This window comes from Mastigoproctus giganteus, chromosome 11, assembly GCF_048544385.1.
Source record: "Mastigoproctus giganteus isolate SK-2022 chromosome 11, ASM4854438v1, whole genome shotgun sequence".
NCBI classification, from domain to species: Eukaryota; Metazoa; Arthropoda; class Arachnida; order Uropygi; family Thelyphonidae; genus Mastigoproctus; species Mastigoproctus giganteus.
Genome location: NC_143585.1, coordinates 157,281,216 through 157,301,393, shown reverse-complemented (window position 1 = coordinate 157,301,393; position 20,178 = coordinate 157,281,216). Strand labels below are relative to the sequence as shown.

At 39.7% G+C, this 20,178-nt stretch overlaps 1 protein-coding gene across 1 annotated transcript in view; it reads right to left on the bottom strand.

Moving 5' to 3' along the window:
• The window catches only part of LOC150078528 (uncharacterized), a 178,884-nt gene extending 160,653 nt beyond the window's left edge, over positions 1–18,231 (bottom strand). Inside the window, exon 1 of the mRNA XM_090384596.1 lies at positions 17,818–18,231. Within this exon, the coding sequence (XP_090240722.1) occupies positions 17,818–18,231 (414 nt within the window). The remainder of the gene's footprint in view (positions 1–17,817) is intronic.
• Between the last annotated feature and the right edge of the window lie 1,947 nt (positions 18,232–20,178).

Here is a 20,178-nt window from a genome sequence, read left to right as displayed (position 1 = left end):
TACCTCTCTGACTGACATAGCAGTACCCAACACTGGCAACCTGCAGAAAACCCACTGGGAAAAAATCAGGAAGTACATGAACCTAAGACAGGAGATCAAAGAGATGTGGCATATTCAACAAGTAACGACCATCCCGATCATCGTGTCAAATTAATGTCAAATGCCAAAGACCCTGCATAACAGCCTAGCAGCAATAGGTCTCCCAGCGAACACATACAACGAACTCCAGAAAGTAGCAATCCTGAACACCTGTAGGATAGTCAGAGAGTTCCTCGAACAACAATAACACCAGACATAACAACAACCACCCTCTGTACCTGGTAGCAATACCTGTCACAAGGTGGAACCCCCAATCAGGGAGAAATAATATAAGAGTAACAACAACAATAATAATAATAATAACAAGCAAGGAAACTGCTATCTTGCAAGCAAAAATCTATACCGTATCATTAGAAAGTGTTCAAAATCACTGAGAAAATCAGTGAGCTAATAACAAATGATTTTTCATTACCACGTTAGTCACTCTTATATGACAAGCTCCAGACACACAAAGTTATAAGAGCGATGGGGCTCACATCTTGTGAGTATGGGCTTGGCAAACCCAGGGTCCTGAGCTGGATATCATCATTCCTCTCTTTCTTGGTGATGCCTTTCTACTTCTCTCTCTCTCTCTCTCTCTCTCACACACACACACACACACACACGCACACAGGGGGGAACTTGGGAATTTTTTTTTTTTTTGGCTGGTGCTGCATAAGCCTCAGGCTTCCTTGCACCATATGGCTAATAATAATAATAATAATAATAATATTGATATATAAATATTTAAACTTCTGACATATTTAAAAATGATTTCTGATTACCATTTAGTCACTCTTATATGCTAAGCTTCACAGCCATAAGTTATAAGGACAAATAAATATTCATATAGCATTTGCCCTCGAAGGATTAAAAGTGAGGGGCCCATCACGCTCTCGGCTGCCCACACCAATGCTAGAGCTTGCACTTGCACACAACACAGCGACAGCCCCCAAGGCAGAATGCACTGGTCCCAAAGGAACTAGTAGTTGTTGGTGACTCTACTGTCAGGGAAACGGGAAACATGCTTTGTAAAAAGGATAGTTGGAACAGGACCAGGGTGTATCTGCCAGGGGCATAGGTTGATCACGTTGTAGAGCGGATATCATCTTTTAAGGGCACAAAAGGTGATATAGTTGTACACGTTGGCACTATTGATATTAAGAGTAGGAGACCGGCGGAATTACTTAACAAGTACAGGTCACTGTTGAAAAAAAGCCGTGAAATAGGGTTGAATTTGAAAGTGTCTGCAATTCTGCCCAGACACGATAGGAGGGAGTATACGATGAGAGCCCTGTCGATCAGTTCGGTCCTGGAAAGATTGTGCAAGGCTCAAGGGGTAGAATTTTTTTCAGCCTGGTCTGTACTTGTTAACAGGAGAGACTGCTTCTACAGGGATGGGATACACTTAAATAGAAAGGGTGCAAGAATGTTTGCTGATGCTATTGAGGCAGTGTTAGGTGGTTCGGAAAACTGCTAGACTGGGGGGATACGACTAATAGATTAACAGTAGCCACTGACAGAGGTGAAAGTGATTCTTGCACTGCTTCTATTGGAATGAGCCGCAGCCTGGAAAATAAGATGCAGGATATTTCAGAGACTGCTGGGAATCATTGGGGTACAAGTAAACACATGGGTTGTGTGAGGATAGCCAAGAAAAAAAACAGGTGAATGTATACTTGCGTGTACACCAATGCTAGGAGTTTAGTAAATAAATTTGATGAATTTGAGGTATTGCTCAAAACATCAAAGGCAGATATTGTGGGGATTTCAGAGACGTGGTGTCACACAGATATAAGGAATGCAGAACTGGAATTTGTGGAGTACAATGTCTACAGAAGGGATAGACAGGGTAGGAAGGGAGGAGGGGTTATGCTATTAGTTAAGAAATACATAAAATCCAAGCAAGTGAAGCCAGTCGACATTGTTGGACAGTGCAGTGTCGAGTCAGTTTGGTGTGACATAAGCATTGGGAGATCAAAATTGAGAGTAGGAGGGTGCTATAGGCCTAATGACTCTGATGAGTAGAATAAGAAACTGTACAGGGAAATAGTGGGCCAGTAAATCAGAGTCTTATAATGGGGGATTTTAATTTCCCAGATATTGATTGGAATTTGGGGGCTGGTCACTCACACACTAGCAAGGCTTTTGTGGATTTATTGGATGATTGTTTTCTACATCAGCATGTTCGGGAGGCAACTAGAGGGAGTAATACTCTTGATTTGATTATCAGTAGTGATTCTTCATGCATTAAGAATAGGTGGCAGTGATCACAGTGTGCTGAAGTGGGATTTACTCAAAGAGGTAATTACCATTAGGGGTAAAGGGAAGGGTTATTGCTTTCATAAAGGTGACTACAATGGACTGAGACAGTATTTAAATTCTATACAGTGGGACCAACTGAAGATATTACCAACAGCAAATTCAAAATGGGAAGCATTCAAAGAACTTATCTTGGAAGCTACTAGGCTTTACATACCAACTAAGAAATATTGTTCAAGGAACAATATTTCTTAGTTAACAATATTTCTTAACAAGAAATATTGTTAAGTGGATGTCAGATTAACTAATGAGACATATGGCAGAGAAGAAAAATGCATGGAATACATACAAATTAACACGTGACACAGAAGCCTATGATAGATACAAGTTGATCTGTAACCAAGTTACAAAGGAGGTTAGGCATGCGAAGGCAGATTACGAGAAATCTTTGGCAAGGGATGCAAAGAAAAACAGCAAAGAGTTCTTTACTTATGTAAACTCTAGAAGGAAGGGGATGAATCAGATTGGTCCACTTGATATCGATAGGTCAACTGTTGATGATCCTGCTCAGGTAGCTAACAAACTAAATGAATATTTTGCATCGACATTCACACATGAGGAGTTATTCAGCAAGGGGAATGCCAGAGGTGTATTCAACTCTGGCAGTAAGCTAGAGAATCTTGTAATGACTGAGAATAAAGTGGAGGAGAAATTGTTGAAGATAAATACAAGAAAGGCACCTGGGGTGGATGGGATCTATCCAGTTATATTAAAGGAGGCAGCAAAGGAAGTAAGCAAACCCTTAGCCATAATTATGAGAGCTTCCTTGGACTCAGGGGAAGTACCCATGGACTGGAGATGTGCAAATGTGACCCCAATTCACAAAGGAGGATCATAGGCTGACACAAGTAATTATAGACCTGTTAGTTTAACTTCTGTTCCTGGAAAATTAATGGAGGCACTGGTTAAAGAAGCACTGCAGGATCATCTACACAAGACTTCAGTTATAGCTCAGACACAGCATGGTTTGGTTAAGGGGAAGTCTTGCCTGACCAATTTGATTGGATACTATGATGCAGTCACAAAAGAACTGGATGCAGGGAATAACTTTGATATTATATACTTGGATCTTAGAAAGGCTTTTGATACAAATTGGAGCAGTGTGGCATTGGAGGCAAATTGCTGCTATAGATAAAGGGATGATTGGATAAATTGATGAGTTTTGAGGTTATGATGAACATTGTGGAAAGATCCAATATTTCTTACATTTTGAGGGTACGGCTCTAAAACGGTGTTTGCAGGCCAGCCGCTAGTTAGTACACAGGACCAAACCAGACCTATTGGTAACTCTCTAAGAGGCTTCCGGATCAGCTAGTATATAATCTTGCTAGCTCTACTCTGCCAGATAGTGACTGGAGGGAGTCTGAGAAGTGTGTATGCGGGAAGCACTGTTGAGGCCACGTTATGTCAAGGATCTGGGTATATTCTTACCATGTGTATGCCATATCCAAAAATTTCGTTACTTCATACAGCATGTCCCACCCACTTTTTCTTACTATTGAATACACCATGAATTGTCCTTATCTGCAAAAAGATCTACACCTCCCAAACACTTCCTAATTCATTTCACAAATATACGTGGTCTCAATTCTAATCTCAACGATGTCCATTTCCACTTGCAGTCTGCCAAACCTCATGTACTTTTTCTGACAGAATCTCAGTTATCGGTTGATTCAACTACTGCTTATCTCAGATGCCCAAATTATTCGCTGTATGATTCCTTTCACCTCAAAGGTGGTACTTGTGCATATGTCTGTTCTGATATTCCCTGTCAGAGACTTGGCAATTTGGAATCTCTTCTCTTTGATCTTCTCTGGCTTAAAATCACTTTACCTCATTATGTTAAATTCATCTGTTGTCTCTACCTTTCTCCCAACCCCACTAATCACTTGGAGCTCTTTGACTTCCTCTCTTTGCAACTTGACTTTCTCCAGTCCAACTTTCCTAACAGTGAGGTAATTTTACTTGGTGATTTTAATGTTCACAACTTCAGCTGGATTCCGTTTTCTAGTCACACCGACACAAATGGTCGAGACGCCGAGGCTTTTGCAATTACTAATGACCTTGCACAGATTGTTCATTTACCTACAAGAATACTGGACAATCCTAATCATACAGCCAACATACTTGAACTTTTTCTTACAAACAACCCTTCTAAGTACACGGCTGAAGTGAAAGGTCCTTTAAGCATTTCAGATCACAACTTGGTGATTGTCTCTTCTCCAATGGAGCCATTATCTCATGGCTACTCCCAACATCGTGTTTTTTGGCATTACAAGAATGCAAAATGGGATGACCTGCGAGATTTCTTTTCTTCTTTTCCTTGGTCGGATTACTGTTTCAAAACTCCTGATGTCAACATTTGCTCAGATCATGTCAGTGAAATTATTCTTGAAGGAATGGAATCCTTTCTCCCACACTCCACTTTAAAATCTCATCCTTCACCAAACCTTGGTTTTCCAATAAATGTGCTAAGGCTGTTCAACAGAAGAATGTTGCATGTCGTAATTGGCTTGTTTCTAATTCTTCAGTTTCATTTTCTCCCTACACCAAAGCTAGCAACAATTGTAAAGCAGTTATTAATCAGTCCAAACTAGAGTTTGCACAGGCTAAGAGTAGAAAACTTGCTTCTTGCCCTAATGGTAGCCGAGTATTCTGGTCTCTTGCCAAAGCTATTGGCCACAAATTTTGCCCACCTCTGTCCAAACCAGATGGTTCTGTTGTCACTTCAGCCAAGGATAAAGCTGACCTGCTAGCATCCCATTTTTCTTCCAACTCATGTATTAATGATCTTGGTAAAACGCCTCCCAACAGCTCCATTCAATGCCTCCTGTGGTCTTCCGTCAAAAGGATGTCAGAAGGATTTTGACGAATCTTGATGCTAAGAAAGCTCCAGGTCCCGATGGTATTTCTCCACTTGTTCTCAAACCTGTGATCCTGAACTTACTCCTATTCTATACCGCCTTTTTTCGCTTTCTTATTCCAAAGGTGTTTTTCCTTCTGCATGGAAATTTGCTCATATCCAGCCAGTTCCTAAAAATGGGTGACAAATGCTTCCCATCCAATTGCAATTACTTCTACTCTTTCTAAAGTAATGGAGAAATCAATTAACCGCCAACTCTTAAACTACCTAGAAATCTTCCGTCTGATCAACAATTGCCAGTATGGATTCCGTCAGTGTCTATCCACTGGTGATATTCTGGCTTATGTTACCCATTTATGGACTAATTCAATGGAAAAGGTTCGGTGAAACACAAGTAGTTGCTCTTGACATCTCAAAGACTTTCGATCATGTTTGCATAAAGGTCTTCTAAATAAGCTTCCATCTTATGGTTTGCCAACTGTTTTTAGTAATTGGTTATCCAGTTTTCTTTCTGATCACTCACTGAGGGTGATGGTAGATGGCTCTCTGTCTTCTAACTTCTCCACTAATGCCTGTGTCCCCCAAGATTCAGTTCTTTCCCCCACTCTTTTCCTCTTGTATATTAATGACCTTCTTCCACTGACTGGAAATACTATCCGTAGTTTTGCCGATGATAGCACATTGCATTCTACTTTCCATTTTGAGAAAACTTGCCCTGCTCAATCAGCTTCAACTTCTCGAAAATCTGCTATCAATTCCTTAAATGCCGATCTTCAGGTAATTCTCCAGTTTGGCAAAGACAACTTAGTTGATTCCAACCCTTCTAAAACTCAGTCCTGTCTTATATCTCGCAAAAAGGATTCTTCTGCTTCTATGCTTATCTTTAGTGACACTCCATTTTCTAGGCAAAATGATATATCTCTTTTGGTGATTTCCCTAACTTCTAATCTCTCTTGGCACAAGCACATTACAAATATTGCTTCCTATGCATCTAAAAAACTTGGTTTTCTCTTTTGCTCTCCCCGTTACTTTTCTTCCAAACAGCTGTTCACTCTATATAAATCGCAAATCCGCCCTGCCATGGAATACTGTTCCCACATCTGGGGTAGTGCCCCCAAAACCTCTCTCAGACTTCTTGATTCCATTCAGAAGAGGGCAGTTAGGTTAATTAATGATTCGTCTCTAACAGAGTCTGTCCACTCGCTCTCTCATAGACGTACTGTTTCTGCTGCATGCCTCTTCTACAGACACTTCCATGGGCACTGTTCTTCTGACTTGGCTCCTATAATTTCCACTGTCTCTTTCAAAACAGTCCGAACACCTGCCACCACCAGCCAACATCCATTGACTGTCCAACTTCAAACTCACAGAACCAACTTTTCATCTTTCTCATTTATTCATTCAACTGCCGTTTTCTGGAACAACTTTCCTTCATAGGTATTTCCTGAAAATTACAGTCTACAGAAGTTCAAGTCCAATGTCAACAAATATCTTCTTTCGTCTTCTCAACCTCCGATCCAAGCACTTTACTAAGTACTATAGGTTCTAATACTTCTCATGTTTGGGGTTTACATAATAAAAAAAAAAAAAAAAAAAAATGCTGTAAACACTCAGATTAAACCCAGCAAAGTATACTAAGCTATCAAATACTGAAAGTATCAAAAGCTCCTTTACAGTCAATGAACAAGTCCAGGATGTGGTTCTCCTGATAAGCATAAACATAGTTATAGTGTGTTTGAGGTCTAACGGTCTCAGGGGGTTCCCCCAACTACATGTAGTTTACATTGTCGAGTGATACAGTACACTCTCCAGGCCAGAGATTTAAAAGTGTATAGATATTGCGGTGTGTAGTGTCATGTGCCATTGTTCTTCTGGCCATTTAGCCACTGGGACACTGGTGGGTCTCAACATTGCTTCCACTAAGCCCCATGGAGGAAGACCAGGTACACCAGTAATTTGTGTTACTCTGGCAGGCCCTGCCACCTATTTTCCTGAGATAAACATAGTAAATGAGCTGATAGACATCAACTTCTCTACAACCGCCTTTTCCAAAACCAAATTATGCAGTTTGATTTAATGATATAGTTGTGTATCACTGCATAAATCTTCCAACAAATGATTGCTCATATATATCTTACCCTTGATAGTAATGCAATGGATGTTTACAAACTGAGTTCATCCACTAGCTTCTCCAGATTCTCCAAGATTAACTTCAAGGGGGCATTATGCCAAACAGATGGAAAGACATCAGACATGAATTAAATACAAACACATCCAATAATAAATCAGGGTATATGCAATTAAATCTATTTATAACTCTAGCCTCTAGGAAGTCGATACTAGGAGCCTTATTATCTTTAAGTAAATCCAAAGCAGCAATGGGCTCAACAGCAGATACAAGGACTAATGCACTGTTGAGTCAGTTTGGTGTGACATAAGCACTGCAAAAGCAAAAATAGGCCTAATGACTTGAATGAGTACAATGAACAATTGTACAGAGAAATAGAGTTGGCTAGTAAATCAGAATGTCTTATAATGGGGGATTTTAACTTCCCAGATATTGACTGGAACTTGTGGGTTGGGCACTCGCACACTAGTCAGACTTTTGTGGATTTATTGGATGATTGTTTTCTACAGCAGCATGTTCGAGAGGCAACCAGAGAAAGTAATACTCTTGATCTGGTTATCAGTAGTGATCATTCATGTATTAGGAATTTGCAGATAAAAGAACCACTAGGTGGCAGTGATCACAGTGTACTGACGTGGGATTTACTTAAAGATTTAATTACCATCAGGGGAAAAGGAAAGGGTTTTTGCTTCCGTAAAGGTGAGTACAGTGGTCTCCAACAGTTTTTTAAATTCTGTACAGTGGGATCAACTGACGATGTTACCAACAGTAAATTCTAAGTGGGAAGCATTCAAGGAATTAATCGTGGAAGCTACTAAAAGGTTCATACCTATTAAGAAATATTGTTCAAGGTTTAGGCCTAAATGGTTGTCAAATGAACTAATGAGACTCGTAACAGAGAAGAAAAATGCATGGGATACATATAAATTATCAAGCGACTCAGAAGCCTATGGCAGATATAAGTTAATCTATAATCAGGTCACAAAGGAGGTTCGGCAGGCGAAGGCAGATTACGAGAAATCCTTGGCAAAAGATGCTAAGAAAAACAGCAAGGATTTCTTTACTTATATAAATGCTAATAGGAAGGAGATTAATCAGATTGGTCCACTTGACATCGATGGTTCGACTGTTGATGATCCTGCTCAGATAGCAAACAAACTGAATGAGTATTTTGCATCTACATTCACACGTGAGGAATTATTAAGGTTTGAAAATGGCAGAACGTTATCAAATTGTAGCAAGATACTTAATGATTTTGTAATAACTGAGAGCAAAGTGGAAGAGAAATTGTTGAAGTTAAACGTAAGAAAAGCACCTGGGGTGGATGGGATGGGATATTAAATGAGGCGGCAAAGCAACTAAGCAAACCCTTAGCCATAATTATGAGAGCATCCTTGGACTCAGGGGAGGTTCCCACGGACTGGAGATGTGCAAATGTATCCCCAATTCACAAAGGGGGATCGAAGGGTGACACGAGTAATTACAGACCAGTTAGTTTAACTTCTGTTCCGGGTAAAATAATGGAGTCACTGGTTAAAGATGCATTGCAGGATCATCTAGACAAGACTGCAGCAATAATTCAGACACAGCATGGGTTTGTTAAGGGAAAGTCTTGTCTGACAAATTTGATAGGATATTATGATGTGGTTACAAAGGAACTGGATGCGAAAAATAATTATGATATCATATATTTGGATTTCAGGAAATCTTTTGACACTGTTGCGCATGGAAGACTATTGTACAAATTGGAGCAGAATGGTATTAAGGGTAAGTTGCTACAATGGATAAAAGGATGGTTAAGTGCTAGAAGACAGAGGGTGGTAATCAATGAGTGCTGCTCTTCTTGGACTAATGTTATTAGTGGAGTCCCACAGGGTTCAGTGTTAGGTCCACTGTTGTTTTGTATATTTATCAATGATATTGATGAAGGTATATCAGGCTTAATGTCGAAGTTTGCAGATGACACAAAGATTCGCAGGGTTGTTAATGACAGTAATGGCAGTGTGCTACTGCAACAGGATCTAGATAATTTGGGCAGATGGGCTAAGAAGTGGCAACTGAAGTTTAACCTTGACAAATGCAAAGTACTACATATGGGTAGAAGTAACACCAGAGAAACATACCAACTGTGTGGTACTACACTTAAGGTGGTAGAAAATGAAAAAGACCTGGGAGTAATTGTGCAGGCAGCTATGATGTTTTCTGAGCAATGCAGACAGGCTGCCAGGGCAGGTCATGGGGTTTTGTCAATGATACATAGGAATTTTGCTAGCAGGGAAAAGGAGGTGATTATCCCTCTGTATAAGGCAATGGTCAGGCCACGCCTTGAGTACCGCGAATAGGTCTGGAAGCCTCATTTTAGGAAGGATGTAGATTTACTTCAGCGTGTACAGAGCAGGGCAACAAGATTGGTGAGAGGAATGAAGGGATCCTCTTACCAAGAGAGGCTTAAGTTCTGCAAATTGCAGTGGCTGGAGACTAGGCACAGGCACGGTGATCTGATTGAGGTATATAAGGCCTTGAATAGGTTGAGCACGCTGAATTCTGATGGGATCCTTCCACTTGTTCAGATTACGAATCTAAGGGGGCATAAATTCAAATTAAGAAAAGACAGATGTAGAATAGATGTGCGGAAATTTTCCTTTAGCCAGCGGGTGGTTAATTGCTGGAACAAACTTCCATCTGTCGTTGTGGAAGTTGATAGGTTGAATAAATTTAAGGAGGAACTGGACAGGCATTTGGAGGGAATGGTGTGATTTTTTTTTTTTTTTTTTTGGCTGATGCTACATAAGCTCATACATTTGCTTTCTTGCATCACATGCCACTACTACTACTACTACCTCAAACTCAATTGAATTATATAACTCTTTATCCAACACTATAGTAGTAGTAGTAATAGTAGTAGTAGTAGTGGCATGTGATGCAAGAAAGCAAGTGTATCAGCTTATGCAGCATCAGCCAAAAAAAAAAAAATCACACCATTCCCTCCAAATGCCTGTCCAATTCCTCCTTAAATTTATTTAATCTATCAACTTCCACAACGACAGATGGAAGTTTGTTCCAGCAATTAATCACCCACTGGCTAAAGGCAAATTTCCGAACATCTATCTACATCTGTCTTTTCTTAAATTGAATTTATGCCCCTTTAGGTTCGTAATCTGAACAAGTGGAAGGATCCCATCAGAATTCAGTGTACTCAACCCATTCAAGGCCTTATACACCTCAATCAGATCACCATGCAGGTGCCTAGTCTCCAGCCACTGCAATTTGCAGAACTTAAGCCTCTCTTGCTAAGAGGATCCCTTCATTCCCCTCACCAATCTTGTTGCCCTTCTCTGTACAAGCTCAAGCAAATCTATGTCCTTCCTAAAATGAGGCCTCCAGACCTGTATGCAGTACTCAAGGCGTGGCCTGACCATTGCCTTATTCAGCGGGACAAACACCTTTTACCTGCTAGCAGAATTCCTATATATCATTGACAAAACTCCATGACCTGCCCTGGCAGCCTGTCTGCATTGCTCAGAAAACTTCATATCTGGCTGCACAATTACTCCCAGGTCTTTTTCATTTTCTACCACCTTAAGTGTAGTTCCACACAGTTGGTACTTCAGCAATAGATAGATCTCTGCACATCAGTGTTATGCTCCTCAGCGAGCATGGCACCAACAGACTGAGTCAAACCTAAACCCTCAATATAACAACAGTCTAAAACTGAATACAACACACAATTAAATTTCCCTTTATCAGTAATAAAGAATAAAAATATGTGACCAAGGAGTAATATTACATTGGTTCCTTACAAAATTTTTACAGAGCTCACACTGAGCTTCAATCACAGCAGTAAAATATCTCTATCTATTATTTATAAGCGCTAGCTTTGTATTTTAAATGTGATCTACCATACCATTCTTGACCATAGATACATTTTCCTGGATCTTCAATATTCTTGCCTTAGTCTGGATTAATGACCAATCGACAGACACTGTCTGATGCCACTTTGTTCTTTTCATGGAAACCTGAGATGCACTTTCCAAAATCTCTGCATATTAGCATTAGTAGAGGCATTTCATGCAAGAAAGCAAGCTTATGCAGCATCAGCCAAAAGAAGAAAAAAAAAAAAAAAAAAACACTTCCACTTCACCCCTCTGTTCGTTCAAAATACCTGTCCAGCGGAGCCTTAAACTTATTTAGGCTATCAACTTCCACGACAAGGGATGGAAGACTGTTCCACAACCAACCACCCGCTGGCTAAAGGCAAATTACAGCACGTCTATCCTACATCTGTCTTTCCTCAATTTGAATTTATGCCCTCTCAGGTGATTATTCTGAGCGAGAGGAACAATTCCATCAGCATTGAGCATGCTCAAACCATTCAAGGCTTTATACACCTCTATCAGATCACCTCGCTGGTGCCTAGTCTCCAGACACTGTAATTTGCAAAACTTAAGCCTTTCTTCATAAGAACAACCCTTTGTTCCATTCACTAATCTTGTTGCCCTTCTCTGTACTCGTTCCTCCTTATCCCTGCTAGAAAAATTCCTATATATCATTGACAATACACCATGAGCTACTCTTGCAGCCCGTCTGCACTGCTCAGAGAACTTCATATCTGCCTGCACAAACACCCCCAGGTCCCTTTCATTCTCTACCATTGTCAGTGTAGTACCACAGAATTGATACGTTGCTCTGAGGTTGCTGTTTCCCATGTGTAGTACTTTACATTTGTCAATGTTAAACTTCATTTGCCACCCTACTATAATTTTTAGTGTTTTCCACCAACCATGGAATAAAACGAAAGACGAAAAAAACCAAAATTTTTAAAAATTTTTAATATTTACAATAAATTATTTACAAACCAAATATTACTGATAGTAATTTTAAAATAAAACAACTGTAATATACAGGATAATAATAAAATGCCGAATTTAAAATGCAATAAAATATACTGGTTAAAAGCGCTAAAATTTTAGCGCTTTTTTATTTAAGCGCTAATATTTTAGCGCTTTTAACCAGTATATTTTATTGCATTTTCAATTCGGCATTTTATTATTATCCTGTATATCACAGTTGTTTTATTTTAAAATTACTATCAGTAATATTTGGTTTGTAAATAATTTATTGTAAATATTAAAATTTTTTTAAAATTTGGGTTTTTTTCGTCTTTCGTTTTATTCCATGGTTGGTGGAAAAAACACTAAAAATTATAGTATGAGTATACCCAACCCCAGAGGCCTATTTGAAGATTCATTTGCCACCTCTCAGCCCATCTGCTCAACCTTTCCAGATCCTCTTGCAGCAGCATAGTGTCAGTAGTGTCCTTGACAACCCTGCCTACCTTTGTATCGTCTGCAAACTTCGACATTAAGCTTGATATACCATCATCAATATCATTTATGAATACAGAAAACAATAATGGACTCAACACTGAGCCCTGAGGGACTCCACTAATAACATTAGTCCTCGACGAGCAGTGTCCATTGATTACCACTCTCTGTCTTGCCCCCTCAGCCACCCCTTTATCCACAGCAGCAATTTGCCTCCAATGTCACACTGCTATAATTTGTGCAGCAGTCTTCCATGTGCAACAGTATCAAAAGCCTTTCTAAGATCCAAGTATATAATATCAAAGTTATTCCCTGCATCCAGTTCCTTTGTGACTGCATCATAGTATCCAATCAAATTGGTCAGGCAAGACTTCCCCTTAACAAAACCATGCTGTGTCCGAGCTATAACTGAAGTCTTGTCTAAATGATCCTGCAGTGCTTCTTTAACTAGTGCCTCCATTAATTTTCCTGGAACAGAAGTTAAACTCCCAGGTCTATAATTACTTGTGTCAGCCTTTGATCCTCCTTTGTGAATTGGGGTCACATTTGCACATCTCCAGTCTGTGGGTACCTCCCCTGAATCCAAGGAAGCTCTCATAATTATGGCTAAGGGTTTGCTTACTTCCTCTGCTGCCTCCTTTAATATAACTGGATAGATCCCATCCACCCCGGGTGCCTTTCTTGTGTTTATCTTCAACAATTTCTCCTCCACTTTACTCTCAGTTATTACAAGATTCTCTAGCTTACTGCTAGAGTTGAATACACCTCTGGCTTTCCCCTCGCTAAATAACTCCTCATGCGTGAATGTCGATGCAAAATATTCATTTAGTTTGTTAGCTACCTGAGCAGGATCATCAATAGTTGACCCATCGATATCAAGTGGTCCAATCTGATTCATCCCCTTCCTTCTAGAGTTTACATAAGTAAAGAACTCTTTGCTGTTTTTCTTTGCATCCCTTGCCAAAGATTTCTCGTAATCTGCCTTCGCATGCCTAACCTCCTTTGTAACTTGGTTACAGATCAACTTGTATCTATCATAGGCTTCTGTGTCATGTGTTAATTTGTATTTGGAAAATTAAATGCACTAGGCATAATCCTTATGGGTTTTGATAATTAACTATATAATATCGGTGTAAATACACCTTAGTTATCCCATAGATTTGAGCTATGAATGTAGCGTAGAAGGCACTGTTTCAATTGTATCTCATAATGTGGTTGCCTTCACAACAAGATAGCTACTATTGAATTAACTACTATTGAATTGATGCCAGAAGGGTGTGGTGGTAATGTATTTGGAAAATTAAATGCACTAGGCATCTCTCATAATGTGGATATAACTTCGCAACCGAGATGGCTCATTGTATTACCTACCAGCCCACTGATGACGAAGCCAAAAAGCTTCGAAACGATCGTCTGGGTGGTGGTACGTTGAAAATAAATAACAGTAGTCTTCTCTACTAGAGAAGCGTTATTTATCTGAAGTAATTCAATAGTAGCTATCTTGTTGTGAAGGCAACCACATTATGAGATACAATTAAAACGATGCCTTCTACGCTACAATCGTGGGTTAACGCTCAAATCTATGGGTTAACTATGGTGTATTTACACCGATATTATATAGTTAATTTGTATGTATCCCATGCATGTTTCTTCTCTGCCATATGCCTCATCAGTTCATCTGACATCCATTTAGGCCTAAACTTTGAACAATATTTCTTGGTTGGTATGTAAAGCTTAGTAACTTCCAAGATAAGTTCTTTGAATGCTTCCCATTTTCCATTTGCTGTTGGTAACATCATCAGTTGGTCCCACTGTATAGAATTTAAATACTGTCTCAGTCCATCGTAGTCGCCTTTACGAAAGCAATAACCCTTCCCTTTACCCCTAATGGTAGTTACCTCTTTGAGTAAATCCCACTTCAGCACACTGTGATCACTGCCACCTAGTGGTTCATTTATCTACAGATTCTTAATGCATGAAGAATCACTGCTGATAATCAAATCAAGAGTATTCCTCCCTCTAGTTGCCTCCCGAACATGCTGATGCAGAAAACAATCATCAAATAAATCCACAAAAGCCTTGCTAGTGTGTGAGTGACCAGCCCCCAAATTCCAGTCAATATCTGGGAAATTAAAATCTCCCATTATAAGACTCTCTGATTTACTGGCCCACTCTATTTCCCTGTACAGTTTCTTATTATACTCATCAGAGTCATTAGGCCTATAGCACACTCCTACTCTCAGTTCTGATCTCCCAATGCTTATGTCACACCAAACTGACTCGACACTGCACTGTCCAGCGATGTTCCACTGGCTTCACTTCCTTGGATTTTATGTATTTCTTAACTAATAGCATAACCCCTCCTCCCTTCCTATCCAGTCTATCCTTTCTGTAGACGTTGTACTCCCCAAATTCCAGTTCTGCATTTCTTATCTCTGTGTGACACCACGTCTCTGATATCCCAACAATATCTGCCTTTGATGTTTTGAGCAATACCTCAAATTCATCAAATGTATTACCTAAACTCCTAGCATTGTTGTACACGCAAGTATACATGCACCTATTTCTATTCTTAGCTACCCTAACACAACCCATGTGTTTACTTGTACCGCAATGACTCCCAGCAGTCTCTGAAATATCCTGCATCTTGTTTTTCAGGCTTCTGCTCATTCCAATAGAAGCAGTGCAAGAATCTCTTTCACCTCTGGCAGTGGCTACTGTTAATCTATTCGTCTTTGTCTCCCCTCCCAAGCTAGCAGTTTTCCAACTCACCTAACACTGCCTCAATAGCATCAGCAAATATTCTTGCACCCTTTCTATTTAAGTGTATCCCATCCCTGTAGAAGCAATCTCTCCTGTTAACAAGTACAGTCCAGGCTGAAAAAAATTCTACCCCTTGAGCCTTGCACAATCTTTCCAGGGCCGAATTGATTGACAAAGCTCTCATCATATACTCCCTCCTATCGTGTCTGGGCAGAATTGCAGACACTTTCAAATTCAACCTCTAGGGATTCTTCCTCTAGCTCAGAAAAATCACCTGAGAGGGCATAAATTCAAATTGAGGAAAGACAGATGTAGGATAGACGTGCGGAAATTTGCCTTTAGCCAGTGGGTGGTTGGTTGGTGGAACAGACTTCCATCCCTTGTGGTGGAGGTTGATAGCCTAAATAAGTTTAAGGCTCAGCTGGACAGGTATTTTGAACGAACAGAGGGGTGAAGTGGAAGTGGTTTTTTTTTTTTTTGGCTGATGCTGCATAAGCTTGCTTTCTTGCATCAAATGCCTCTACTAATGCTAATGCTAATGCTAACCCTATTTCACGGCTTTTTTTCAACAGTGACCTGTACTTGTTAAGCAATTCTGCCGGTCTCCTACTCTTGATATCATTAGTGCCAACGTGTACAACTATATCACCTTTTGTGCCCTTAAAAGATGATATCTGCTCTACAACGTCATCAACCTTTGCCCCTGGCAGACATACCCTGGTCCTGTTCCACCTATCCTTTTTACAAAGCATGTTCCCCATTTCCCCTGACAATAGAGTCACCAACAACTACTAGTTCCTTTGGGACCAGCGCATTCTGCCTTGGGGGTTGCCGCTGTGTTGCGCGATGACCAAGTGCAAGCTCTGGCGTTGATGTGGGCAGTTGAGAGCTTGATGGGCCCCTCAATTTAGTTCCTTTGAGGGCATCCACCCTGTCCTTCAAGCTCTCATATAGGCCCATAAGAACGCTGAGTTGTTGCCTGATTTCGATACACTCCTTGCATTGCGCACACACAAAGACATCCCCCATGGCAATATCATGTCCCATACCTGAATGCTCCACAAACATCATGCAAGCTGTGCATTTTAGAAGGCTGTGATTCAGAAGGCAACTGCCCCCCTCAGTTCTCCTCTGAGCCACAGCACTTCCATTAGCTTGAGCCTTTTGTTTTGCTGCTCTGGTCTGAGTCATCAGTGTCATGCTCCTCAGTGAGCATGACAACAATAGACTGAGTCAAACCTAAACCTTCAATGTAACAACAGTCTAAAACCGAATACACCAGACTATTAAATTTCCACGCTGTGCACATTTAAATAATTATCTCCTGAAATCATAAAATTTATTTAATGCAAGTCTACCTGCAGTCTCATAAGTGAAACATCTGTGGTCACTGCTACAAAAGCATCATGGGCTCACCATTTCTACATAAATGGCAGCACAGGTTCAAAAACAGCCATATCAATATACAACTCTGTAATATGATATACTCAACAGTAGATTTGGTTTGTTTTTTTTTTTTTTTTAGGAGCATTAGCAACTAAGGCCATATTGCTCCGGGAATATGCGGTGGTCATTCTCTGACCTTTCCGCATTCTCCGTATTTGGTGGTGACGGGCTCGAACGCCGGTCTAATCAAGAAGCGTGTGCTACGCACTGCTGCTCCTTCCCACCTCGCTACGGAGGCGACCCTCAACAGTAGAAGAGAAAGTTGGGTACTCAGCTGGTTCGTTGAAGGCCCCCAAGCTAAAGGCAGAAAGGAAATCACTGAGCTGAACACTTCTCTCATCAGAGTAGTGACTACTCTATAATGGGGAACCAGCATCTGACTCCATAGAGAATTCACCAAATATAAGTAACAATATAATCACTATACTGGTAATACACAGAAACAAAATAAAAACTCCAAAGTACTTTTGAAATCTCACAGCATACTCTATAAAGAAATCTGCGCAAACACATCTTCATTTTGAATAACAATTACCATTTGCAGATTAGCCTCCCCAAAAAAACAGTAGTTGATACCTAGAGGGACATCCTCAGATTTCTGTGTAAAACACATAGGGGTTCTGATATAAAGCAAGATACAAATAACCATTCAGAATCAAACACATATACAAATTTGTATATCTTCTTTTTATTATTGTTGACTACCAAAATTTGTCCTAGAATTTTTTGTGCTTGATTTTGAAATACTCTGTATGTACATATGTATGTATCAGTGTTCAATATCTTCAATACAAATTTTAGCATTTGGTATAATTCAATACATATTTTAAGCTTACAATAGTAATATCTGTAACTGATTGGTTTTCATCTGTAAATAAGCACATTTCACTCACCTTTGTTTCTTGTTTATATGCCATTCCTCCAAACTTTTGACCAGGTGATCTTGGACGACTCGGAGGTGAAGCTGCAAGTGATCTACGTGGCATCAATGGTGTTGGTGGTGAAGTGAGAATAGTTCTTTGGGTAACAACGTGAGCTGGAGAGTGATAATTAGGAGAATAATTTCTAACGGATCGAACAGTTTTTCTTTCAGGATTAATATATGTTTTTGATGATGTGGGAGGTGATCGAAGATAAACTTGACTACTGTATTCATATGCATATGCCTCATAATCTTGCATATCATCAGTTTCTGATACCCAGGGCATCTGTGGAAGCTTTCCTGTCCATCCGTGAGGAGATGGTGGTCTGTTTCTAAATTTTCTGTGTCTTTCTGATCTGAAAGTTGATTTTGATGGATACGACATAATATTGATAAAGCCTCTTTTCTCCTATAACTTTTTTTAAGTGAAAACAGTTCATATCCCTCCAGCAATATTGTAAGGAATTTTTATTAAAACTGAAATATTAACATATTTTATAATCAGTTCAAGAAGATAATCTGAAAATGGCATTATATATATTACACTTATATATAAATATATAAGTATATCAGATATATTAAGTACATTAATATAAAGACATTTGTTGACTAAACAACACCAAGCACGGTGAGTGTTATTACAAGTGCAAGCAGTGAATTTCAAGCTCCAAGAAATCATGTTTTTTGAAGATTTTTGCCATTTTATTTACTTAATTGTCATATTATATTTTACTTTATAAGTAGCTTTATGTTCGTTATTGTTATTTTTAATTTAGATAGAGATTTTGTAGGTTTGTTTTGTTTTTTGGTTTTTTTGGCGCATCAGCTACTACGGCTATAATGCGCGAGATTTTGTAGGTTATTAATTAATATACGTAAAACCGTAGTTTCGTTCAAATCTTGCTGCCATTGTTATTGTTATTGTATATAGTGAGTGACAGGTAATTCAAATTTGTAATTGTGGCAAATAGTTCAGCTCTAATGTAAAACTAGAAAGCGTAATATGTATCACTGCATTTAGGAATCTATTAGATAGTGTAGTATTGATAATTAATTAATTAAATTTATTAATCTTATTAATTTTTATTGTTAATCAATAGCATTCCATCCGATATGATGCTCCAAACTACCAAAGCAAGTGGCACAAAGTAGCAGGAGGGCTGTGACCTGGAGGAAAACCAAGGGGGGAGCAATTCTCCAACAAATCACAGCCTACAAAACTGTGCAGCTTGTGAAATGTTTTCAGACTTTCTGGAACAGGAAGATGTCTTTGGGTGAGTTAGAAGAGAGCATCAAGAAATTGGCGTGTTCCGATGGGCACCTATGAGAGTTCAAAGATGCCCTTGAAGGTATTAAAGTGAGGGAGCCATCAAGCTCTCAGCTGCCCAACTTAATGCCAGAGGCAACACAGGCAATCTTCAGGGCAGAATGTGCTGGTCCCACAGGAAAAAGTTGATGACATTGTAGAGAAGATATCATCTTTTAAGGGCACAGAGGGTGATATGGTTGTACACCTTGACACTAATGACATTAAGAGTAGAAGATGCTAGCTTGGGGGGGAGACAAAGACTAATGGATTAACAGTAGCCACTGGCAGAGGTGAAAGAGATTCTTGCACTGCTTCTATTGGAATGAGCAGAAGCCTGAAAAACAAGATGCAGGATATTTCAGAGACTGCTGGAAGTCAAGTAAACACATGGGTTGTGTTAGGGTAGCTAAGAATAGAAACAGGTGCAGGTATACTTGCGTGTACACCAATGCTAGGAGATCAATAAATAAATTTGATGAATTTGAGGTATTGCTCAAAACATCAAAGGCAGATATTGTTGGGATATCAGAGACGTGGTGTCACACAGATATAAGGGATGCAGAACTGGAATTTGGGGAATACAACGTCTACAGAAAGGATAGACAGGATAGGAAGGGGGGAGGGGTTATGCTATTAGTTAAGAAACACATAAAAACCAAGGAAGTGAAGCCAGTCGACATCGCTGGACAGTGCAGTGTCGAGTCAGTTTGGCGTGACATAAGCATTGGGAGATCAAAATCGAGAGTAGGACTCTGCTATAGGCCTAATGGCTCTGATGAGTATAATAAGAAACTGTACAGGGAAATAGTGTGGGCTAGTAAATCAGAGAGTCTTATAATGGGGGATTTTAATTTCTCAGATATTGACTGGAATTTGTGTGCTGACCACTTACACACTAGCAAGGTTTTGTGGATTTATTGGATCATTGTTTACTACTTCAGCACCTTTGGGAGGCAACTAGAGGGAGTAATACTCTTGATCTGATTATCAGTAGTGATTCTTCATGCATTAAGAATCTGCAGA